The sequence below is a fragment of the Haliotis rubra genome, unplaced genomic scaffold, assembly GCF_003918875.1.
Source record: "Haliotis rubra isolate DU_JTF1 unplaced genomic scaffold, ASM391887v1 Scf3, whole genome shotgun sequence".
In the NCBI taxonomy this organism is placed as follows: domain Eukaryota; kingdom Metazoa; phylum Mollusca; class Gastropoda; order Lepetellida; family Haliotidae; genus Haliotis; species Haliotis rubra.
In genome coordinates, this window is record NW_025766968.1 from 5,285,376 (window position 1) to 5,303,364 (window position 17,989).

The 17,989-nt window shown below is 41.3% G+C and overlaps 1 protein-coding gene across 3 annotated transcripts in view; it reads right to left on the minus strand.

Moving 5' to 3' along the window:
- LOC124282450 (alpha-1,3-arabinosyltransferase XAT3-like) overlaps positions 1-17,989 on the minus strand; it is a 27,091-nt gene continuing 9,102 nt past the window's right edge. For all 3 annotated transcript variants that reach the window (XM_046718438.1, XM_046718437.1, XM_046718439.1), the window contains 4 exons: positions 17,297-17,386; positions 15,763-15,881; positions 12,437-12,542; positions 1-2,752 (listed from right to left, as the gene is read on the minus strand). In XM_046718438.1, coding sequence (XP_046574394.1) covers positions 2,423-2,752; positions 12,437-12,542; positions 15,763-15,881; positions 17,297-17,386 — 645 coding nt within the window. In that variant the 3' untranslated portion in view covers positions 1-2,422. The remainder of the gene's footprint in view (positions 2,753-12,436; positions 12,543-15,762; positions 15,882-17,296; positions 17,387-17,989) is intronic.

A 17,989-nucleotide genomic window follows, 5' to 3' on the forward strand; every position in this document is an offset into this window, starting at 1 on the left:
TCATGTGATGGAACCATTTATTCTTCATAAAAATAGACTTCATCTACCATGCAACATTCTAGAGAAATCATTTACTCCACACAATATTTGCATATCTCTTCCAAGCAGTAAATCTACAGCTATCTGCATGCAGCTGTATGGGCCATGAAATTAGCACCAAGTAACAACATGTTTCTGTTTTAAAAAATATACATTAAAATAGTATTTGTGTTCAACAGACCAATGACACAATGTGATATAAATAACAGGGATGGCAATTTTCTGCTGATCCGCTGATTTCCGCCAATTCTATTTCAAATTGACCATTCTGAACCCAGCATTCGTTGACACAATATTAAGTTTTCAGCTGAAAATAGATTTTCCTGTTGCCATGCCTGAAATACGGGGAGAATTGTTTCAGATTATAAGGTTATTTATGAGGAACAATGTACTGAAATATATGCTTACTCTTTCATCAGGAGATTGAGTTAGAATACATTCTACAATGTTGTATTCCTCATACAGAAGTTGACATCCATAACATTTCTCACCCCTGACGTTCATACTGTAAAAAATATATAGACACTAACAAAAATAACACTCAAATATATTTTAAGTACACACAAATTGTTTTTGACTCTGTAACCCTGATAAGAATAAAAATGACCAACAGAAATTCGCTGATAGGAAAGTTATGACATTGGTGCTGCCCGACTAAGGACTGGAGGCATTCAAACCTTGTCAACGGATCCTGGCACGGCAAAGGGATGGAATGGTGCAATCCACATTGCAGTCCTTGAAAAAATGTCCCTTCATTCCCCCAAACAGTTAGCAAGGTACATCCAGGTACAAGGTGTTACAGCTGACACAAGTTGCCAGGAATGATTAATGTGGTCAATACTTCACTGATTTTGCCAGTATTTTCTAATGTACTGATGAATATGAAGGACTATGATGTGAGTGGGCATTATAACATTAACATCACACATTTGACTTCTATGGTCAAACACTTAATATAACTGCTCATATGTGTTTGATTATGCTTGAAACAAATAAGTCATAAAACTGTCTCACCTTATAATTTCGTTTATATTGGGACCATTAGATATAAAGCTGAAAACAACAGAGGGGAGAGAATATACAAATAAAAGTAAACAGTTTCAAAAACAATACTTGAGATGATACAAGTAGAAATGTAATGAAATGAAATGACATTTTCAAATGGCAGTGATGTTTACAATCTGGCCAGAAAAGCAAAAGCCGAGCCAATGGGAGAATACAAATCCTTTAAATCTGGATAAAAGGGTCAAAGAACATACATATGTTAATAATTATTACATGCTAAATGACATATATCACATTGTCATCTGTAAAATTTATCACAAACAAATCTGCAGGCACATAAAGAGACACCTTTGCTAGCATCACCCTTGGAAAGTTTCAGGTTAAAAGCATCATCTACTTCAGAGGGAGTTTCCAGAGATGCACAGTTAAAGAAGAATGCAACTTATGTATGACCGACATGACTTACCATTAGGTAACATGAAATAATAGTTCTAGTCAGCTTAAAATATACGTCACCTACAGGAGTAATGGATCATCATGTAAGATCTACTTAAAAAAATATAAGTATCAAAATATTCTGCCTCAGAAAATTCTCTAGGCGTCAATAAATGAGATTTTATCACAGACCAAAAGAGCCAGTTTTTCCATTTGACATTATTTTTCAGCACTGATACAACTTGACTAAGACAACAAACTCTCGAACTAAGTCTTAGTTTGTTTGTTGTTATTAAAAGTTTGTCTTTGAAACAAAGATGTTTGATACAGTTCTGTACAGATCCTTAATGTAAATAACTTTTAGGAATGGTTTCACAAGTGTTTTTTTTACCACACAAAACCGTGAAAGGTAAAATTTGTAATTGAAATTAAATAATTTAACAAAATTATACATGTACATAACAAAGTGTCTCAGTCAGCAAATACTCGTTAAAACTTCAACTTGAGAGGTGAGAACTTCATTTTTAAAAACTGCTACCATCACGTCATTATGTTAATTTCACTGTTATAACTTGTACAATTCAATCTTAGTTTTGGTAAACAATTATCAAAACTGAAACATGAATCAAATTGAATCATCTAAGTTGATTGTCAGATGCATCACTCATACAAAACCTTCTAATGGATATGCCTAAGATATGATTTAGAATAAGGCAATTTTCAAGTTTAAAAAGGCAATACTTTCTAAAAAATATTTTCAGTGAGAGCTACACATCGAGAGAGAAATTCTCATTACAATATATTAAAACACTTTCTACACACTTCATAAATATGGTCCCTTTGGCAAAGTATATTATGCTAAATCATCATAAAAATATATAAACACAGTAATGAGATTAAGACTAAATACTACCAAATATTCTTTTGGGCATAAAATATATAATCACAGCTCAGTTTTATCGCTGTACTCATCACTGTTAACAAGTTGCAAAGCTTTCTTGATGAGTTCAATAAACTCTGCTACTTTAACTGTAGTGTCTGATTGTCCGTGATAGGGATCATTTGGGAGTTCTTGAGATAGCTCTGCATGTTCATTGTGCCACTCAAGGTAAGGACCACGGTTCCTGAGAAGGACACCAAATTCCTTGAAGTTGACATCAGCCCTGAATGGCACCAGCTGGACCGTGACGGCGCCCGGCGAGAGAAACAGACCATTCATGAGCCCGGCCCCATTCATGCCCACAAACACAGAGTACTCCTGTACCTTCTCAACCTGTAGTAAAGAGACACATCAGGCTTATCCTTTTATTTTACAGGTTTAACCTAAATCAGTGATTTTTGTGTTGTTTTTTGTCACAGATCACTATGAAATTCATGTTCTTGAATCAGATGCATCCAGATATTTTAGAAAAACAAAGCAATATATTTTAATAAAAACAGACACTTCATTTAAAAATTTGTTATCCCTACTTAAAAAAAGTCAAAATAAAACAAATTAAGGCAACTATTTGGAAACCACTTCCTCAAGAATGCAGCTGCCCTCTTCTCCTACCAGTACTAATGTTATCTCCCTTAGCACATGTTATGAAAACACTTGTGACATTACACTCCAGACTCCCCACAATGCCACAATTTATCAGCTGTTACAGGTCATTGGCGCCCTCCCTCTGCAAGCCGTCTGCGTTCTGCTATTTATTTTGTTGACAGTTACATAGACAGATTCTTTACTACAAATGCATAAAATCGGTGATTTACAATGTGATTAGGTTGTCTGACAAAACATCCACTTGCAGAGTTTGAGATCGATTGGGTGATTGGATGAAGAGATATTTACAAAAAAACGGGTCCACATGCATTTCATGCCAAACAAGAAGACAAAGTCATCAATATCCCCCACAATGGCAAAATACTCGTCATGATTATGTCTACGAGTTATGATTATGTCAAATATTTAGGTGTGTATATAGAAAGTGGAAGGAGAGTATTGAAAGGTTTTTAAAGTTCTGCTCCAGAAAGGAGCACTATCACCAATTTCTGTCTATGTCAAACTTGTTGCCATGGAAATGCAAAAAATATTTTATTCAGAAATCCAAAACTACCAAAAGGCACCAGTACACCACCAGATCTATCTATGTGCCAAGTTTGATGAAGAAATATTGAATGGTTTTAGAGCTCAGCTCCGGAAAAGAGCACAACCACCAATTTCAGGCTGTCAAACTTGTTGCCATGGAAACGCCAAAAATATTTTATTCAGGATTCCAAAACTACCAAAAGTCACCAGTACACCACCAGACCAATCTATGTGCCAAGTTTGGTGAAGAAATAGTGAATGGTTTTAGAGTTCAGCTCCGGAAAAGAGCACAACCACCAATTTCAGGCTAAGTCAAACTTGTTGCCATGGAAACGCCAAAAATATTTTATTCAGGATTCCAAAACTACCAAAAGGCACCAGTACACCACCAGATCTATCTATGTGCCAAGTTTGGTGAAGAAATAGTGAACGGTTTTAGAGTTCTGCTCGGAAAAGTGACAAATGTGTCAGGCACAGTCAAACTTGTTGCCATGGACGCAAAGAGTCCATTTTAATACCCCATCTATGTGCCAAACTTGTTGCCATGGAGACGCTACAGAGTCCATTTTAATACCCCCGCAAGCGTTTTGCGCCATAAAAGCAAGATCATGTGGTGATCCAGTGATCAGCAAGCTAAGAACCTTGAGGCTGGCAATGTGCAGTTTTAGGCCCTAGACATGATGGCACGTTATTTCCTGCACAGGGGCGGTGGGGGAGCCTAGTGGTTAAAGCGTTGGCTCGTCACGCCGAAGACCTGGGTTTGATTCCCCACATGGGTACAATGTGTGAAGCTTTAACTTAGCCAAGAATGAAAAGACTCAAAAACATATACTAAGCAGCAAAAGAAACGTCAGTTTGGAATTTTCCGTCACAGAAACGGATAACTGTAAACTCATTTAATGTTTTGATTGTATACTTTTTACAACATCTCCAACTTTACCTGAGCAAAGACATTCCTTCCCAAACTCAGAATGGAACCCAGGAAATGGTCTCAAAAACCTGAGACCTGATCTCGGAGATGGTACAGTGTTCTGCATGTTTTTCATGCAACTCATGCTGCATGTGCTGTTCACAAGGACCAGCCCTATAAAATGCACCCCCAAACCTGGTTGAAACATTCACATTACAACGTCAGCAGGATTCCGCAACTCATGACAGCTCAGAGGAACCAGGCGCTAGGAAGACTTGAAGCTGGCCACACTGCTCTTCCAATCACTTCCAGGTCAACGTTCGGACCATCTACAGGCTGCAGCAACATTTCCGGGCCACCAACACCACAAATGATCACCCCTGTACTGGCAGACCAAGGGTGACCACAAGACGTCAAGACCGCCATGTTATGCAACAGCATGTACAGAATCGCTTCATGCAGGCATCCGAAACAGGACGCCAGACAGTGGGAACACACGGAAGACCGATCAGTACTGATACAGTACGCTGACATCTTAACAGCGGGAACCTCCATTGCCGTAGACCTTACCGTGGACCTATCCTCACCCCTCGTCATCGGCGTGAACATCTACAGTTTGCCCTACAACACCAAAACTGGAGATACAGGCAATGGAGAACTGTTCTGTTCACAGATGAGAGTCGGTACTGCGTTATCAACTGCAGATGGCAGAACAAGAATATGGCGACGACGTGGCCAGCGTTACTGAGACCAATGTGTTATGGAAAGAGACTCATGGGGAGGTGCAAGCATCATGGTATGGGGTGGAATAGGCCTGAACCAGAGAGTGGGTCCTGTGGTGTTCCACAACCTTAGTCCAGGCAGAGGAGGCGGGCATCACAGCAGTGCACATCGACCAGGCTCTCAGACCCCACGTCATACCACATTTCGCACGTCACTGGAACATTTTCCAGCATGATAACGCCCGGGCCCATGCTGCCAGAGCTACACGGAACTTCCTACAGCAGAACGGTGTCAACATTATGCAGTGGCCAGCCCTTAGTCCTGATTTAAACCCAATTGAACATCTTTGGGATGAAATTCAGAGGAGACTGAATAATGTCATACCAAGGCCAAACACAGACGATTTATTGCGCCAGGACTTTCTCAGAGTGTGCTTCCAGGTGCCAATGGCCTCCATCAATCGATTGGTGCACTCCATGCTTAGACGCTGTGCTGCAATTATTGCCGCTCATGGTGGTCACACTTGATACTGACGTCAAGAGTCTGAATGGACTGCAAACATTCACGCAATGTCTTGAAATTGTGCTGTTATTCATTGATGTGTCAAGATATTGTACACAAAAAATGTTTTTGATCTGCTTATTATGTCCATTTCTGTAATGATTTGATTACAGTGCCTGTCTAATTTTGAATTCGTACTGACGGTTTTTTTGCTGCTGAGTAATGTAATTTTCTGAGTAAAATTGATATTTTATACTTATCCTGACTCATGTATTATTGCTTGTCTCCTTCCTTTCGCGAACGTTAGTGGAACACTTGTATCTCCTTTTTGAAGCTCCCTTTCAAAAGAGCAGACGTAAAATCACTACTCACCATGAGTTATGTCCCTCTGGTTTTGGCGGGAAAACAGCGCCACCTGTCTTCCCACGCTTCACTCTCTCCGATTTGCTAGTCCGACACTTTAATTTCCAGGGAAATCCAAAGTGCCTAGCGGGGAGGTTGGGAGGGCTTACCTCATGAGTCAGGATAAGTATAAAATATCAATTTTACTCAGAAAATTACATATTTTTCCTTATCCTGACTCATGTATTATTGCTTGTAGAATCCGTCGGATCTGGTGGTGGGACAAGCCACTTCTGGATTCCAATTAGTGATTTACGTCCTGCATACCCCCCTATGGGAACTTCCTGGTAGCTCTTCTATTTACTGCTAGGCTCTGCTGCTGCTGTAACCCTTTACTTCCAGCTTTCTCTGATGGGGGGACCACAATTGTTAACTTTTGGTCCTTGTCTTCTGTTAACATTATTATGTGGATTTGCAACTCCATCTCTTGATGCAAGCATCAGTGGAGAAGCGACCCTTTTTATGTACGAGTAAGTCCTTACAAGTACTGGGTCTTATCACTTATACTAGTCTGTCTTAGACGTGCATATGGACTTTAAAGCTGTACTCTCCTGAGTGTAGGCTTTTGCAAGTCATGTGATAAAAGGGCGAGACTCCGTCTCAGCGCCTTTGTGGAACTGTCAATTGTTGTGCTACAACAAGTGGGCCGAAATGGTGAATGCCAGAGACGTCCTCGGTGGCGATGTCTCTCAGGTAGTGGTTGGCAAACACCATGTCCGATTTCCAGAAGCAGGCCTCCATTATCGTCGTGATAGAGCAATTCCCATGTAGAGCGAGTGTTGACGCCAGAGCTCTAATTTCATGTGGATTGGAGGCTCTTGGAGGATCAAGTCCTGCTGCTTTGTAGGCCCGTAGTATGACAGTTCTCATCCATATTGATATCGTAGTGCAAGAGATCTCCGTCTGTGTCGCTGTCGATATAGGGATGAAAAGACGCTTGAATTTTCATCTCCTGGTTCTAGACCTTTGTAGGTAGACTTTCAATGCTCTTACTGGGCATAAGGATAGGTCCTGTGTATCCTGTGGCCCAAGGACTGATGATAGTGCCGGGATGTGGAATTGTCTGTCCGGTTGACCTGGCAGTTGATTCTTTGCTATAAAGTCCCATCTCAGTCCCATATGCACGATGTTTCGATTTTCGTCAAATCGTGTCCTCTCAAAGTCTAGAGCATGTATTTCCGACATCCTTGCTGCTGTTGCTAAGGCGATGAGGAATAGAGTTTTCTGCGTCAAGAACTCAAAAGATGTCCTATCTAATGGTTCGTAAGCGTCACTGGTGAGATGCCGTAGCATTATGTTGAGGTCCCACGCGGAGCTTTAAATCTCTGTTGTTGGTCCTCCAGTTTATAAGAGCGTAGTAAGGCCAGTAACTCTGGTACCTTAGTCAGTTTTACACTCGTCCTCATAGTAATAACTGAGCTCAATGCCGCTAGGTATGTTAAGAGTGTTGACCCTTTCAACCGCTTCGTTTGTCTTAGGTGACAAAGATAGTCCGCCACTTGAGGGTGTGTCTGCTTTTATGGCTGTGAAGCCTGTTTTCAAGGCGTAGGTCTCGAAGCTTCGCCACTTGTCGTCGTACAAGTTGCGTGTTGACTTGCGTAAAGCTAGCGTGACTGCTTTCGCTGCTCTGGCGGAATATCCTCTCTTATTCAAGCACGCCTTGATACGCTCCACGCGTGTAGCCGGAACACCTGTGGGTTGCCGTGTGCTTGCTTTGTGTGTGGATGTACTAGCAAGTTCGGTCCACTCTGGTAGTTGCAGTTGAGGTGGTCCTAGTTCTTGTATGAGAATGGGGAACCATATTCTCGCTGGCCAGTAAGACGCGACCAAAATCAGTTGCAGGTTCTTCGTCTGTATGATTTTCTGCAACACTTTCGGTATTAGAGCTGGTGGTGGAAACGTGTAAGCATTTAGTCCTTCCCAGGAGATGCTTAGAGCATCTGTTGCCCATGCTCGTGGATCTGGTATTGGAGAGACGAATGTTACCAGTTGATTGTTGAATCTTGTGGCAAATAGGTCTATTAGTGGAGCTCCTATCTCTTGTATGATCTGTTTGAAGATCTCTGGATGTAGCATCCATTCTGTTGGGGATGGTTGAGTTGGTTGAGATAGTGCGTCTGCTATCACATTCTTGGCTCCTGGGATGTGGCATGCTTTTATGTGGATGTTCAGATTGTCTATTATGCTGAACAGTTGAAAGCAGAGGTTCAGAAGGTTCGCCGACCTTGTTGATCCTTGTCTGTTTATGTAGAACGCCACTGTGGAGTTGTCCGTGTGTACTGTTAGATGAGCATTCTTGAAAATGCTGGTCCAGTGGAGTATGGCGTTTATCACTGCTTTCATTTCCAGCATGTTGATGTGCAGATCTTTCTCGTCTATTGTCCATTTCCCAGCTGACACTTCGTTGTCGAGGTGTGCTCCCCAGCCTTGGAGCGATGCGTCCACATAGAGATGCGTCTTGCACTCCGGCTCTGCTAAGTAGGTGCCTCCGCAAACATTCGATCTCTGAGTCCACCATAGTAGATATGGTTTTAGTCTGTCCGGGAGTCCGAAGGAGTCCGGATCGTCAAGATGTACATTCACGAAGACCTGTAGTGGGCGTAGTTGTAATCTCCCTCTGCGCGACATATCTTGTGCTGATGTGAGGAGACCCAACAGGCTCTGCCACTGTCGTAGTGGCCACGGAGAGAGTAGAGCTTGCGATACCATCTGTTGTATTTTGAGCCAACGGTCCTCTGGTACTGTTATGCGGTTTTCTGTTGTGATGAGCCGAATTCCTAGGAACTGCAGGTCCTGTGTAGGCTCTAGTTCCGACTTGAGGAGATTCACTAGCCACCCTAGTTGTGTGAGAAGCCTGATGGTAAAGTCCAGCTGTAGTCTGAGATGATTGGGATCTTGATGAGCTTGAGGTCGTAGAGACGCACTGCGTAGACCTCGATGATGTAGGTATGTGACTATGGGCTTCGTCACTCTTGTAAACAACCAGGGGGCCGATGATATTCCAAATGGCAGGACTTTCCATTGGTAGTGTCGTCCGTCTAGTACGAACCTCAGGTACTTCCTTGATTCCGGATGTATAGGAATATGCAGGTATGCGTCCTGTAGATCTATGCTGGCCATGTGGTCCAACGGACGGACGAGATGTAGTAGTTGTGGTAGATGAATCATGCTGAACTTTTGTGGTTTGCATAGATAATCTCTGTTGAATGTCCTCATGTTGTAGATGAGTCGGAACTTTTCTTTGGAGTTTTTCTTTGGTATGAGGAAAACTGGGGAGTAGAATCCTGGTGAGATTTGGTCGTGGTTTATCACTTCTATGGCGTCCTTCTCTAGTAGAGATGTGACCGCTTCTTGTAGCCTCTCTGTCCGCTGGGTTGCAAAGTTGAACCTCTGAGGTGCATTTGTTAGTGGAGGGGCTGCTTGTAGTTGTATGTGATATCCGTCTCTTAGGATGTTGGTTACAAAAGGATCCTGAAGAATTCCCCAGTTCTCCCAGTAGTGTTGTAGACGTCCACCCACTTGGGAAGGTTGCACAGGAACGGCTGGGGGTGGAAGACTCCAGTCGTTCCGAACCCGCCTTTCATCGTCTATAGCCTCTGGCGCCTCTGGGTGCCCTGCCTCGTCCGGATCGTCCTCTGTAGTTGCCGGATGGGCGACGAAAAGAGTCCTTTCCTCCTTTGGAGGTCCCCATTTTCTTTTCTCTTGCTTTCTGGTTGCCTGCAAATTTGGATTTGCCCGAGTAGCGTTGGGACGTCTTCCTGATGACACTGGCTAGTGTATCGATGGACTTTATCATCAGGACCTCCCTTGATTCCTTCGTGACTTCCTTGGCGACCTCGTCAATCTCCTCTGCGAAGATGGATGTTGTAGACCATGGAGCTCTGTACAGCGCCTTAGTGAAGCGTTCGCTCCAGTTGCATGACGACAATAGTCCTTGTCTTCTAGCTAGCGTCAGCGCTGCTGATATGGATGATAGGTGCTCCGACATAAATTGGTGGTCCTTCTTCTGCGTTAGTAGGGCAGAATAAATCATCCGATCTTCCTCTGCAGTAGAGTTCTTAAACTTGGTGATCAGCGTCTCATTAACTGCCCTGGATCTGTTAAGTCCGAAGAAAATCCTTCTGGTCATAGTGTCTATCTGTGCCAGCTTTTTGTCCTCAATCTTGTAAGATTTGGTCCGGGAGTCGTTGATGATTTTATAGTTCTCATCTATTTCTTGCGCCTTCCTGAAGGGGTCCATGTTGTGTAGTGAGAACTTCTTTGCGTTGAACTGTGGGATATTAGGAGCCTGGAACTTCGTTGCCTTCCTGAAGGCTGCGTCTAAGTCCTCCGGTACTTCCGAGATGGGATCAATTGGTGGTAGAGTGGTCGTGTCCACATCATCATCCTTCATTAGGTACGTGAGTGCCTCATTCTCTTCCTTAGAGGGTGACGCTAAGTCCAGTCCATTAGCCATCCAATATTTTATCTCTGAGTCCGAGAATATGATACCGCCATCGTCTTATCATGTTCACTGGCATAAGATCGTTGATCATCCTCAGTTGGGGATCTGCGTGGGGATCTGCGTGGAGACCTGTGTGGCGATCTACGTGGCGACCTGCGTGGGGATGAGCATGCTGAACTACGTGTAGTTCTAGGCGACGATCTGTAAGGCGACCTGCGTGTAGGTGAGCGTCTTTTAGTCCTGGATTGCCTTCCTGACGATCTTGTTGACCCTGTTGACGATATTGTAGATGACCTTCGCGCAGGTGAGAGATTCTGTTGAGGGTCTGAGTCCCGAGATGTCTCTCTCGACCTTCTAGGTGGTGTAGGTTTCCTTCTCTGTGAAGTGGGTAGCCTGCGTGAAGGTTCTTTGTTAGTCTCATCCTCTGATGACGATCTGATTGGTTCTGAAGAGCGTGCCGTCCTGCGCGCAGGCTTGCTGACGTCATGTAGCATAGATCTGCTCTTGGTCCTAGAGCTAGATTCACTGGTAGGCCTCTCAGATGTATCATCAGTGTGGGGTCGTTCGTGCAGGTCTGCATCCTCTCTCAGGTTGATGACTTGAGCATGAGAGCCGCCTGGCTGTCCATCATGCGATGCTCTTTCCTGTGCAAAGTGCTTCTCCATCATCTCCATCATCTGTTGAGAGAATTGCTGCATGAAGGCCCCTGGGTTGAATGTCTGCGGCGATTGTAGAGATGTCGTCTCTGCGATGGTAGCGATATGGTCCAGGGATCGCTTATCTGCCGTCAGTGCAGACTCGGACTGCGTAGATAAGGCTGCTGACGTAACCGTTGCTGAGGGCTGCTTCCTTTTCTTATGCTGTATCTTTGGGTTGATCAACAGCGGTTCATCGTAGAGTCCTCTCTCTGCCATCGGGACGATCTCGGACGCAAAGGTCCTCGTCATCTGCGAAGAAGTCCCCGTAGAGCTGCTTGAAATCTTAGAGGTGTGAGGCTTTCTCTGCGTTGAAGATGGCCTCTTCTTCTTCGCCTGGGTTGAGGAGTTGTCCGAAGAAGAAGACCTTCTCTTCGTTGATATGGCGGACAACGTCCCACGCCCATCTTCCGAGGACATCTCCGGCAGGTCACTGGACGGCAGCATGTTGTCGGACAACGATGGACAGCTCTGGATGGCCTCAGCCGATTTATCCATGACTTGTAAAAATCGACGGGATTTATCATTAGCACGCCTAAGTACAGAGAAATAATAATTATTAAATTGAATTTGTGTTAATTGCAGACAAAAGTTTTACAGCGAGAGCTGGAAGTACATATTGTAGTGCAGCTAGGGCACAGTAGATGCGGGTCTGCAGCAGATAACCTAAACCTACAACGAAAACAGGTTTTCATGAAATGTAAACAACTGAACAATCACGTAAAATACGTGAATAAACAGTCAAATTACGAATAAATTTCAAACCATATTGTAGAAGGATACTCCCTAAAGCCTTATAAAGGTATATTACAGGGAAATAACTAATTAATCAAAGGATATAGTGCCGTATTGGAGACACAGGCGCTCTCCCAACCATCCACTAGGGCGAAGAAGGAGAGAGTGAAGCGTGGGAAGACAGGTGGCTGTTTTGCCCGCCAAAACCAGAGGGACATAACTCATGGTGAGTAGTGATTTTATGTCTGCTCTTTTGAAAGGGAGCTTCAAAAAGGAGATACAAGTGTTCCACTAACGTTCGCGAAAGGAAGGAGACAAGCAATAATACATGAGTCAGGATAAGGAAAAATTATATTTTTCTTAACAAGATATGAAGGAGGGGGTATTTCAGAAGCCATGTTTATGCTAAAAGCTACTTATATTCAAAACAAATAACAAATCAATAAATGAGTACAAATACAAATAACAGTCCAAACCTGTTGCTTAAAGGTGAGTCCAGAGAAGTCGACAAGCTCCACACTGGCAATGTTGGATATAGCCTTTACCAGTTCTCCTTCATTCAGGATTCTGCGACGGTTGGTTCTGAAATAATGAATTTCATGATACACCAGCTCAAGATGCATCGTCTGTCTGTTCTGCTGTATCGCAGTAAAAATTATATATTGAGTAATCACATAAAATAACTAAGCCAGGCCGGCGGTGTAGCCTAGCGGTCAAAGCGTTTGCTTGTCATGCCCAAAACCGGGTTCAATTCCCTACATGGGCACGATGTGTGAAGCCCATTTCTGGTGTTCCCTGCGGTGATATTGCTGGAATATACCATATTTTCTAGTGTACAATCACAGTGTGGCATGATGATGCTTGCTGCAGCCTGATGACGTTGACAAGGCCAACATCAATCTCAACAATACATTACACTATAGGATTTATTGAATATTGATGAGAGTTGTTTCATAAAGTGTTTAAATGATCTTCACATCACATCATTTGCCTTAGTCCTAATAAATATTTTACATTTAACTTAGACTTATTCATTCAATCATTAAAACAATACTAACCTCTGACATGTACAAGTGTTTATAGAAATGAAATAAGCTTTTTTTCAAGGTTATGTTATTATAAATGAAATGTAAGTGATTCAGTAGTATTTGAATGTCTAACCTAGCCAATAAACCTAAACACAAACACAGCTACGACGTGTCCATTCCACAGTAGATGACTTCCACAGGGTATTGCAGTACTGCCTTAATGATGTCACTCATTATGTATCATTTACCCTGTGACTTGATGACAGACAGATTACCTCTTGATAATACCAACTTTATCCTTTGTGACTTGATGACTGACAGATTACCTCTTGATAATACCGACTTTATCCTTTGTGACTTCATGAGTGAGAGATTACCTCTTGATAATACAGACTTTATCCTTTGTGACTTGATGACAGACAGATTACCTCTTGATAATACCAACTTTATCCTTTGTAACTTGATGACAGACAGATAACCTCTTGATAATAGCGACTATCCTTTGTGACTTGATGACAGACATATTACCTCTTGATAATACCAACTTTATCCTTTGTAACTTGATGACAGACAGATAACCTCTTGATAATAGGGACTATCCTTTGTGACTTGATGACAGACATATTACCTCTTGATAATACCAAATTTATCCTTTGTAACTTGATGACAGACTGATTACCTCTTGATAATACCGACTTTATCCTTTGTGACTTGATGACAGACAGATAACCTCTTGATAATAGCGACTTTATCCTTTGTGACTTGATGACTGACAGATTACCTCTTGATAATACCGACTTTATCCTTTGTGACTTGATGACTGAGAGATTACCTCTTGATAATACCGACTTTATCCTTTGTGACTTGATGACTGACAGATTACCTCTTGATAATACTGACTTTATCCTTTGTGACTTGAAGAGTTAGAGATTACCTCTTGATAATACTGACTTTATCCTTTGTGACTTGATGACAGACAGATTACCTCTTGATAATAGCGACTTTATCCTTTGTGACTTGATGACTGACAGATTACCTCTTGATAATACCAACTTTATCCTTTGTGACCTTTGTGAATGACAGATTACCTCTTGATAATAGCGACTTTATCCTTTGTGACTTGATGACAGACATGATTTACCTCTTGATAATAGCGACTTTATCCTTTGTGACTTGATGACAGACAGATTACCTCTTGATAATAGCCTTTTGTGACTTGATGACAGAGACTTGATGAGACTGATGAGTGAGAGATTACCTCTTGATAATACAGACTTTATCCTTTGTGACTTGATGACTTAGATTACCTCTTGATAAAACCAACTTTATCCTTTGTGACTTGATGACTTTATCCCTTTGTGACTTGAGATTACCTCTTGATAATACCTCTTGACTTTTATCCTTTGTGACTTGATGACTTGAGAGAGATTACCTCTTGATAATACCGACTTTATCCTTTGTGACTTGATGACAGACAGATTACCTCTTGATAATAGCTGTGACTTGATGACCTTACCTCTTGATACTATCCTTGACTTGATGACTGAGATATCTTGATAATAGCCTTTTGATCCAACTCTTATAATAGCCTTTGTGACTTGATGACTGAGAGAGATATTACCTCTTGATGACTGAGAGATTACCTCTTGATAATACCAACTTTATCCTTTGTGACTTGATGACAGACAGATTACCTCTTGATAATAGCGACTTTATCCTTTGTGACTTGATGACAGACAGATAACCTCTTGATAATAGCGACTATCCTTTGTGACTTGATGACAGACAGATAACCTCTTGATAATAGCGACTATCCTTTGTGACTTGATGACTGAGAGATTACCTCTTGATAATACCGACTTTATCCTTTGTGACTTGATGACAGACAGATTACCTCTTGATAATAGCGACTATCCTTTGTGACTTGATGACTGAGATTACCTCTTGATAATAGCGACTATCCTGAGAGATTACCTCTTGATAATACCGACTTTATCCTTTGTGACTTGATGACTGAGAGATTACCTCTTGATAATACCAACTTTATCCTTTGTGACTTGATGACTGAGAGATTACCTCTTGATAATACCAACTTTATCCTTTGTGACTTGATGACAGACAGATTACCTCTTGATAATAGCGACTATCCTTTGTGACTTGATGACAGACAGATAACCTCTTGATAATAACGACTATCCTTTGTGACTTGATGACAGACAGATCCTTTGATGACTTGATCCTTTGACTTGATGACAGATTACCTCTTGATAATACCGACTTTATCCTTTGTGACTTGATGACAGACAGATTACCTCTTGATAATACCGACTTTATCCTTTGTGACTTGATGACTGACAGATTACCTCTTGATAATACCCTTTGACTTCTTGATAATAGCGACTCCTTTGTGACTTGATGACTGACTTGATGACAGATTACCTCTTGATAATACCTCTTGATAATACCGACTTTATCCTTTGTGACTTGATGACAGACAGATTACCTCTTGATAATACCGACTTTATCCTTTGTGACTTGATGACAGAGAGATTACCTCTTGATAATACCGACTTTATCCTTTGTGACTTGATGACAGACAGATTACCTCTTGATAATACCGACTTTATCCTTTGTGACTTGATGACAGATAATACCGATTTTATCCTTTGTGACTCTTGATAATAGCGACTTTATCCTTTGTGACTTGATGACTGAGAGATTACCTCTTGATAATACCGACTTTATCCTTTGTGACTTGATGACTGAGAGATTACCTCTTGATAATACCGACTTTATCCTTTGTGACTTGCTCATGTCTCACACCAAGCTCCTCCTTGATGAACTGGATATAGGGCAGAATGAGTCCTATGTCCCGGCTGGAATACAAGGGTGTCTGCAACACAATACAGCATTATTTCAAATGGACTCATGGGAGTTTTATATCATTTATATAAAAACTGTTACAATTTTAACATCAGCACCTTGAATTATTCAGTAATAGGAATACATTTTATTAAGTCAGTATTTTATCAATTGTTTATAGGGCAATATTCATTCCTATTATGACATTATTATTTCAGAATTATTGTATATTTATATGGGCCCCATTCAACAAAGCTATCCTAGCACTATGATGACCAAAAAAAGCAGATATTAAAATGTGGGACTTATGGTCACCTAAGCACTATGATCACTTTGTGGAATGGGCCCCTGTACATGGCATGCAATGAAATGCACACATGCAAGAAAGACACTGTAATTGTAATTAAACAATAAAAGTGGTTGAAATTTGTGTGCATAGCTTTACGCTGTTGAGCGCATGTTTAGTCGTGAATATTCATCAAATTTAATGGTTAGTTTACTTCATTCAAGTGTGTTACACTAAAACAACAAAATTCTGATTAAATGAAAACCTGTTTTTAACAACTGATAATTAGTTTTAATCCTTCTTTCGATTGATTTTCTATTATTTTCCATCATCAGAACACCACTAAGATTAACTATTGTCATCAGAATGAATCGGGTGTTCTTCATGTTCTTATGAGTGGTATACAACCATTATTTTTTCCAACCAGGGCATCATTGATTTGGAAAGTTTCCTTTGACAGTCTGACTCAAAGTAACATGATTTCAATTAATAACTGCATTCTGTATTGAGGATAAATCAATCATTCTGAATGTCTACAGCTACAAACTACCTATGTAGGTCTGCAACTGATTAATATAATGATAAACATAAACTAGGCTGATCCATAAAAAGTCAAAACTGAATTTCATTATCCATCTGAACAATCATAAACTTCATAAACGTTCTATGGGAGTGAATTCAGTATTGATATTCACAACCTTGTATTGACACAACTCCCATATTAATAATTTACTGCACCAAGACACCGAGATATTTAGATGCAGAATTTCATCCCTAATCAGGGGCAGTGGGGTAGCCTAGTGGTTAAAGCGTTGGCTCGCCACGCCAAAAACCCGGGTTCGAATCCCCACATGGGTACAATGTGTGAAGCCCATTTCTGGTGTCCCCTGCCGTGATGTTGCTGGAATATTGCTAAAAGCGGCGTAAAACCAAACTCAGTCAGTCAGTCATCCGTACTCAAGACTGGAGATGACACAACTTGAAGGATAATCAACTTCTTCTGTATACCACCAACTTGTAGAATGCCACTCAGACAAAACTAATCCAGACTATACTGTAGCGGACAGAAAATGCTCACTACTACAAAAGGTATATCATATATCTGGCTCCAGATGGAGATGCAAGTCCCTGAAACCTAGGATCAAAATCGTATTACTGACCCCAAAGTTGATGGACTTGAAGCATATGTTGCCATGGTTACTGTGTATCCTGTCATCCAGTGGTAGGAGTGTGTGGGAGGAGGCCAACACCTGCAACATCATCATCACACTGGTCACACAGATTATTACTAGGGATGTTATGATTCACCTGCTTATGTGGTGAATTGATCTGTACTCCTTCATGAATTTAATTCCTTATTTATGAACACTGGAATAAAATGTTCATGAATATTTATAAAAGAATGTCTTCTATTTGTGGTCACTAGTCATTGTCATGTCAAATCAACAGGGTCAAAACATATCAAATAACATATTTTGCTGTTATCTGACTGAATATAAGTATTCGTTACCTTATACTTGTGTTACGTATCATATTCACCTTATACAGGGATACACTGCAGCCCTAATTATTATTAGTTTTATCATGGCGTATCTGTAAGAGAAAATCCTGGCTTCAGGTCTTAACTATTTATGATTTTGGTAAAACCCACGAGTATGAATGTGTCAAGTGTTCCTGACATTGTCAGTAATTCACAGCTTTGTATACTCTAGATTCCTCCATCATCTGAGAACACACATAGCTGTTTAGCAGTGTAGTCACTAATTTTAACCAGATTCCAGTGAGAGGGATCCTGCAGGTATTAATACCGACAAGCACTCAGGTTTACTGGTTACCATAAGGGTCTTTCATTA